We start from the raw sequence: 6,768 nt of genomic DNA, 5'->3' as shown, positions 1-6,768 counted from the left end.
ATGGCTGCAGGGGTGTGAAGGTGGGTGTGCAGCAATGTGTGCCCAGGGCCGTCCTTCAGAGCAGGGTCCCTGCACCCCAGGGTCTGGGCAGGGACTCTGCCAGGATCAGCACTCAGCCTGCCCGGGGAGCTCCCAACGGCGCTGCAGGGAGAAGCTGCGGGTGGAAGGAGTGACCCCCGGCAGGGCAGGGTCCTTTTGCTGTCAAGGGGGTGCTGCATGGTTAAGGCTGCTCACAGCTGCAGATCCCACCCAGGACATTGGCAGAGGCAGCATTTCAAGAGGAATGACAAGGCAGGGGCTACCTTAAAGATGAAGACCTTTCCATGGTCTGTGATCTCAGCTTTTTTTCTAACTGAAGGGGAAAAGGCGATGTCAAGTTTGGATAAGTCACTGAGACTCCTGAACCGTTACACTGAGGGATCAGCAAATCTGCCAGAAACCTCATAAAGTGCCTTCACCCACTCTTCTACCTATAGGCAGCACCAGCATCACCTTTGCTTGCACCATCAGGGTTTGTCTTATCCTCAGGACCTGCAAACAGGGAGATGCCTCTGGGCAGTGCTCTGCTGCCAGGAGGTGTCTTCAGGGCAGAGCTGAGCACAGAGCGGTCGGGATGGGGTCTGTGAGCACTGAAAGGGAGGAGACAGGGGGACAGAGAAACAGCTCCCAGCAGGGAGAGCTCCAGGCAGCAGAGAGCCAGGCCACCCCTCTGCATCACTCTCTCCTCATCGGCATGGGCAAAGAGGGAAGAGTTTGGAGAAATGGATTTTGAAACTGGACGCTTCCATGCTCCCAAATGTTCATTTTCTTCGTCAAGTATGTTCTTAGTGAAATCATTCTCCAATGGAAAGAGGTGTAAGCACAGGGCACGTGCGTGGTGACCGGCAGGTCACTCGTGGGCAGACCAGCTCTCCCAATTCTTCACTAGGGCACAAGGAGCCCTTTTGTCCCTCGGGGCTCACCACTGTTCAGGCTGAGAGCAATGTGAAAGATGAGGATTTCTGGCCCTTCCAAGTAAGTGCCCTCACTCAGCAGCACAAACCTGAGCTCACAAAAAGGAGCTGAACAAAGTTCTCCCAAAGAAAGAGAATAATCTGGCGGGGAATTTGTGGGAAAAAGCACAGGATTGTCTCAAAGAAGTCTGCCCTAACTTGTCAATGTCTTCTCCTCTTTCAACAGTCCTCCATGCCCAGAGAGACCAAATGTCCAACAGCAGCTCCATCACCCAGTTCCTCCTCCTGGCATTTGCAGACACGCGGGAGCTGCAGCTCTTGCACTTCTGCCTCTTCCTGGCCATCTACCTGGCTGCCCTCCTGGGCAACGGACTCATCATCACCGCCATCGCCTGTGACCACCACCTCCACACCCCCATGTACTTCTTCCTCCTCAACCTCTCCCTCACAGACCTTGGTTCCATCTCCACAACTGTCCCCAAAGCCATGGCCAATTCCCTGTGGGACACCAGGGCCATTTCCTACCCAGGGTGTGTTGCCGAAGTATTTTTTTTCTTTTTCTGTGTTACAGCAGAGTTTTCTCTTCTCACTGTCATGGCCTATGACCGCTATGTGGCCATCTGCAAACCCCTGCACTACGGGACCCTCCTGGGCAGCAGAGGTTGTGTCCACATGGCAGCAGCTGCCTGGGGCACTGGGTTTCTCAATGCTGTGCTGCACACTGCCAATACATTTTCCCTACCCCTCTGTCAACGCAATGCTGTGGACCAGTTCTTCTGTGAAGTGCCCCAGATCCTCAAGCTCTCCTGCTCAGATGCCTACCTCAGGGAAGTGGGGCTTCTTGTGGTTAGCATCTGTTTATTCTGTGTGTGTTTTGTTTTCATCGTGGTGTCCTATGTGCAGATCTTCAGGGCCGTGCTGAGGATCCCCTCTGAGCAGGGACGCCACAAAGCCTTTTCCACGTGCCTCCCTCACCTGGCCGTGGTCTCCCTGTTTGTCAGCACTGGCATGTTTGCCTACCTGAAGCCCCCCTCCATCTCCTCCCCAGCCCTGGATCTGGTGATGGCAGTGCTGTACTCAGTGGTGCCTCCAGCAGTGAACCCCCTCATCTACAGCATGAGGAACCAGGAGCTCAAGGATTCCCTGTGGAAGCTGTTTGAATATGATCTACTTCAGATTAATAAGGTGCCCATTATCCCACTAGGGCTCCCACCGTATCCCAGGAAAAGCCAGGACTAACTTTTCTTCGTATTTGTCTTTATTTTTCCTTTATGTTTGTTTGGTTGCTGGTTTTTGGTTTTTTTTGCATTTTGTTTTATACCTGTTATATTATTATTAGTGGCCTCCTACCTGTTTTTTCTTGACCCAAAGACCTCATGGACACATGGATCCAGGCTCCCTGTGCAGAGAAACTCAATAAAGAAACCATTAGAAAATGATTTGTCTCAACTCCCATCTCTTCACACCTTCTCTGGGTCTGGGAGAGCAGGCCCAGCATGCAGGAGGGCTTCAGCAGCAAATGCCCAGCTGCCCCATGGAGGAGAAGCCCCAGTTGCCCTGGGGGCTGCCTTGGTGGGCACTCCCTCTCTGCTGCCTGCAAGTCAGGGCTACTGCTTCCCCAGAGCCATGGTCATGGACAGCCATGGATGGGGTCTTTTCAGTGCTGGTGTCTCCTCACTTCCACACTGTCCTGCCGTGTCCTGTGGTTTGTACAAACCCGAAGGCCTCCTGTAAGATGAGGCAGTCCTGTTGTCTCTGCACTGGCATCCCTGTGGCTGTGGGCAGGAGCAGGCCATGTGAACCTCTGTGTCAGAGCTGGCCTCCCTGCTAGCACCAATGTAAGCCAATGGTCTCCTCAGGGCAGGGTCAGAAGGCTGGATGCCTCTTCGAAGGCTTGTTCCAGGAATGCACCCAAGGAGCTGCTCCCTCAAAAGGACTTTTGTTCTTCTGGGATTGTCGTGGTTTAACCCCAGTCAGCAACTGAGCACCACACGGCCGCTCGCTCGCTCCCCTCCCCGCAGTGGGATGGGGGAGAGAATCGGAAGGGTAAGAGGGAGAAAACTCATGGGTTGAGATAAGAACAGTTTAGTAATTGAAATAAAATGAAGTAAAATAGCAGTAGTAGTAGTAGTAGTAGTAGTGATGATGATGATGATGATAATAATATACAAAGCAAGTGATGCACGATGCAGTTGCTCACCACCTGCTGATGGATGCTCAGCCAGTCTCTGAGCAGCAGTACCCCCCTCCCAGGAGAGGTTAAATGGATCCAGTTCGTACTGGTAGGGGGCCCAGTCTGTACTGGGAGGGAAGCAGGGGATCTACTTTGGAGTGGGATGGGGCCCACTCTATACTGGGAGATTTTAATGGCATCCAGTTAGTACTGGGAGGGGGTTCAGTCTGTACTGGGAGGGGATTATGAATCCTGTTGGGCGTGGGATGGGACCCAGTCTGTAACGGGAGGGGTTAAAGGGGTCAAGTTTAAACTGGGAGGGGGCCAAGTCTGTACTGGGAGAGGTTAAAGGGATACAGTTTATACACAGACAAGGCCCAGTCTCTACTAAGAAGGGGTCAGGGGATCCAGTTTGTACTGAGATGAAGCCCAGTCTGTACTGGGAGGGGATTAGGGGATCCAGTTTGTACTGGGACAGGGCCCAGTCTGTACTGAGGGTTGAGAGGCATCCAGTTTGTACTGAGATGAAGCCCAGTCTGTACTGGGAGAGGTTTAGGGGATCCAGTTTGTACTGGGACAGGGCCCAGTCTGTACTGAGGGGTGAGAGAGATCCAGTTTGTAATTTAGGCGGCCCAGTCTGTACTGGGAGGGGATAAGGGGATCCAGTTTGGACTTGGATGGTGCCTCATCTGTACTGAGAGAGGTTAAAGGGATCCTGTTGGTACTGGGACGGGGCTCAGCCTGTACTGGGAAGGAAGCAGGGGATCCACTTTGGTGTGAGATGGGGCCCACTCTGTACTGGGAGGGGTTAAAGGCATCCAGTTTGTAACGGGATGGGGCCCAGTCTGTACTGGGATGGGATCACGGGATAGAGTTTATACTGGGACGGGTGCCAGTCTGTTCTGGGAGAGTATAAATGCAGCCAGATTGGACTCGGACAGGGTCCATTTTGTACTGGGCGGGGTTAAAGCGATTCAGCTTGTACTGAGATGTCTCTCAGTCTCTGTTGGGAGGGCATTGTGGTTTAACCCCAGTTGGCAACTAAGCACCACACAGCCGCTTGCTCACTGTCCCCCTCGCAGTGGGATGGGGAGAGAAATGGGGAAAAACAAAAAGAAGTGGGTTGAGATAAAGACAGTTTAATAGGACATCAGAGGAAGAAAACAATAATAATAATGATGATAAAAGAACATACAAAACAAATGTTGCACAATGCAATTGCTCAGCACCCCCTGACCGATGCCCAGCCCATCCCCGAGCAGTGATCGCTACCCCCCAGCCAACTCCCCCCAGTTTATATACTGGGCGTGATGTCATACGGTATGGAATAGCCCTTTGGCCAGGTTGGGTCAGCTGTCCTGGCTGTGCCCCCTCCCAGCTTCTTGTGCACCGGGCAGAGCATGGGAAGCTGAAAAGTCCTTGACCAGTGTAAGCACTACTGAGCAACACCTAAACCATCAGGGTGTTATCAACATTATTCTCATCCTAAATCCAGAACACAGCACTATGCCAGCTACTAGGAAGAAAGTTAACTCTATCCCAGCCAAAACCAGGACAGTATCCACCCATACATAGATTCCATACAATCTATGCCATGTCCAGGTCCTACCCTTTCCAATACATTCCAATGAATCACAACCACTTTTCCGGTCTTTTGATATATACACACAGATGTCATTCTCTTAGTCCATGGGCCGTCCCTCTAAAATGTGCGTTGAGTTTGTTTAGTCCATGACTTTGGGCTCCATCTGTCATAACAGCCTTTCAGGGCAGGAGAGATGGTGTGTGGTGCTGGACTGTTGCATGCTGAAGTCAGTTCTGGTTCCATCACTGCTGCACTTTTCTCTGTTTCATCCAAGTTCTTCGTTAATCTGGGTGGTTCGTACTGTAATACCATTGATATGGCATATAGCCACCATAGGAGTGATGACATCATACACTATCATTTAGCAATTAACATCATACGATTCAGTTCATTGGCTGTTTTCACACAAAATCAAATCCCTTTGAGGCACACATCGTGCATCCCCATCCTTTCGCATCACCCACCAAGTGCACCCACGTCCTTGAGCAAAAGCAATCCCACCAATGGGTTTGCCTTTGCCTGAGACAGGAATAACCCAGACTGTCTCCCCCAGCATATTTATTATGTGCACTACAGGGACTTTATCCCCTTCTACAGTACGTAAAAGTTTTGATTGGGCAGGGCCAGCTCGATTGGCAGATCCCCTAGTGTTGACGAACCAGGCGGCCTTTGCTAAATGTGTATCCCAACGTTCGAACGTCCCACCACCCATTGCTCTCAGTGTAGTCTTTAACAGTGCCGTGGTTTAACCCCAGCCAGCCACTAAGCACCGCACAGCCGCTCGCTCCCTCCCCCGCCGACCCCGGGTGGGATGGGGGAGAGAATTGGAAGGGTAAAAGTGAGAAAACTCGTGGGTTGAGATAAGAACAGTTTAATAATTGAAGTAAAATAAAATAGAGCAGTGGTAATAGTAGTAGTAGTAGTAGTAGTAATAACAATAACAATAATAATGATAAAAGAACATACAAACAGTGATGCACAATGCAATTGCTCAGCACCGCCTGACCGATGCCCAGCCCATCCCTGAGCAGCAATTGCAGCCCCCCAGCCAACTCCCCCCAGTTTATATACTGGGCGTGATGTCATACGGTATGGAATAGCCCCTTGGCCAGCCTGGGTCAGCTGTCCTGGCTGTGCCCCCTCCCAGCTTCTTGTGCACCTGGCAGGGCATGGGAAGCTGAAAACTCCTTGACCAGTGTAAGCACTACTGAGCGACACCTAAACCATCAGGGTGTTATCCCATTACTCTCATCCTAAATCCAAACCACAGCACTATACCAGTGTCACGGGAGAGTGGTTAAGCCACTTCAAAAAAATCACCATCAAAGATATTTGCAAATAGTGATTTTAATAGAAATCTATAAAGGTGTGATTTAAGAGGGTTCCATGGCAAGGTTCACTCTATTCCTAAATGAATGGAATGTGTATATATATATATAAAGAGAAAGAAAGAGGAAATCGAGCCCAAAGAAAATACACGGAGGAAAAGGGGAGCCCTCCCGTTGAGTCACGAGGTTCGGAATGGACCCCCTTGCTTTCTAAACTCCTCCTCAGAGAGGAGCCTAGCTGCGGCTGGATCCAATCCTAGTCTCAGACTTGGTCAATGGTTTATGTCTAAGGCTTATACGTTTAGCAGCAGTTTAAGTTTATTTGTTTGCAGCAAGGAGAGAATCACAAAAATCTAGTAATAACTGATCATTAATTAATCTAGCATCTACAAAGTGATTAAATGAGGTTTACTACAATATTTATATCACACACAAACACACAATAGGCCTAAGCACTTATTATGTGTGCAGTTAAAGGTACCAATAAAAATTTGCCTGGGTTTAGCAAAATACTCACTTTAAATGACTGTCTCAACGGGCGAGGATCGAACCTCGAAGAGCAAGGATCGACAAAGATCAGGCGAGGGTCAAATCTCGAGCAAGGAGCACCAGAGATCAGCTTGCGTTTGCAACTCTGAGAGGCGTCCCACTCAGAGGGAGATTCTAGTGCAGCCCGCTGCGATCCAGGAGAGCTCAAAGGGTCTCAACTTGGCAACACTCTTTCTAGGG

General features: G+C 50.4%; 1 protein-coding gene across 1 annotated transcript; it reads left to right on the top strand.

Annotated features, from left to right (window-relative positions):
- Nucleotides 1–1,157: 1,157 nt before the first annotated feature.
- On the top strand, nt 1,158–2,192 carry LOC309603311 (olfactory receptor 14A16-like; the record flags this gene model as incomplete). The annotated part of the gene is made up of 1 exon (XM_082338191.1): nt 1,158–2,192. The coding sequence occupies one exon, from the start codon at nt 1,158–1,160 to the stop codon at nt 2,190–2,192; it is 1,035 nt and encodes a 344-aa protein (XP_082194317.1).
- Nucleotides 2,193–6,768: the final 4,576 nt, after the last annotated feature.

This window comes from Platalea leucorodia (genome assembly GCF_965183815.1).
Source record: "Platalea leucorodia genome assembly, contig: HAP1_HAP1_SCAFFOLD_54, whole genome shotgun sequence".
NCBI classification, from domain to species: domain Eukaryota; kingdom Metazoa; phylum Chordata; class Aves; order Pelecaniformes; family Threskiornithidae; genus Platalea; species Platalea leucorodia.
Note: the sequence above shows the minus strand (reverse complement) of the source record. Positions and strands in the feature narration are given on the sequence as shown.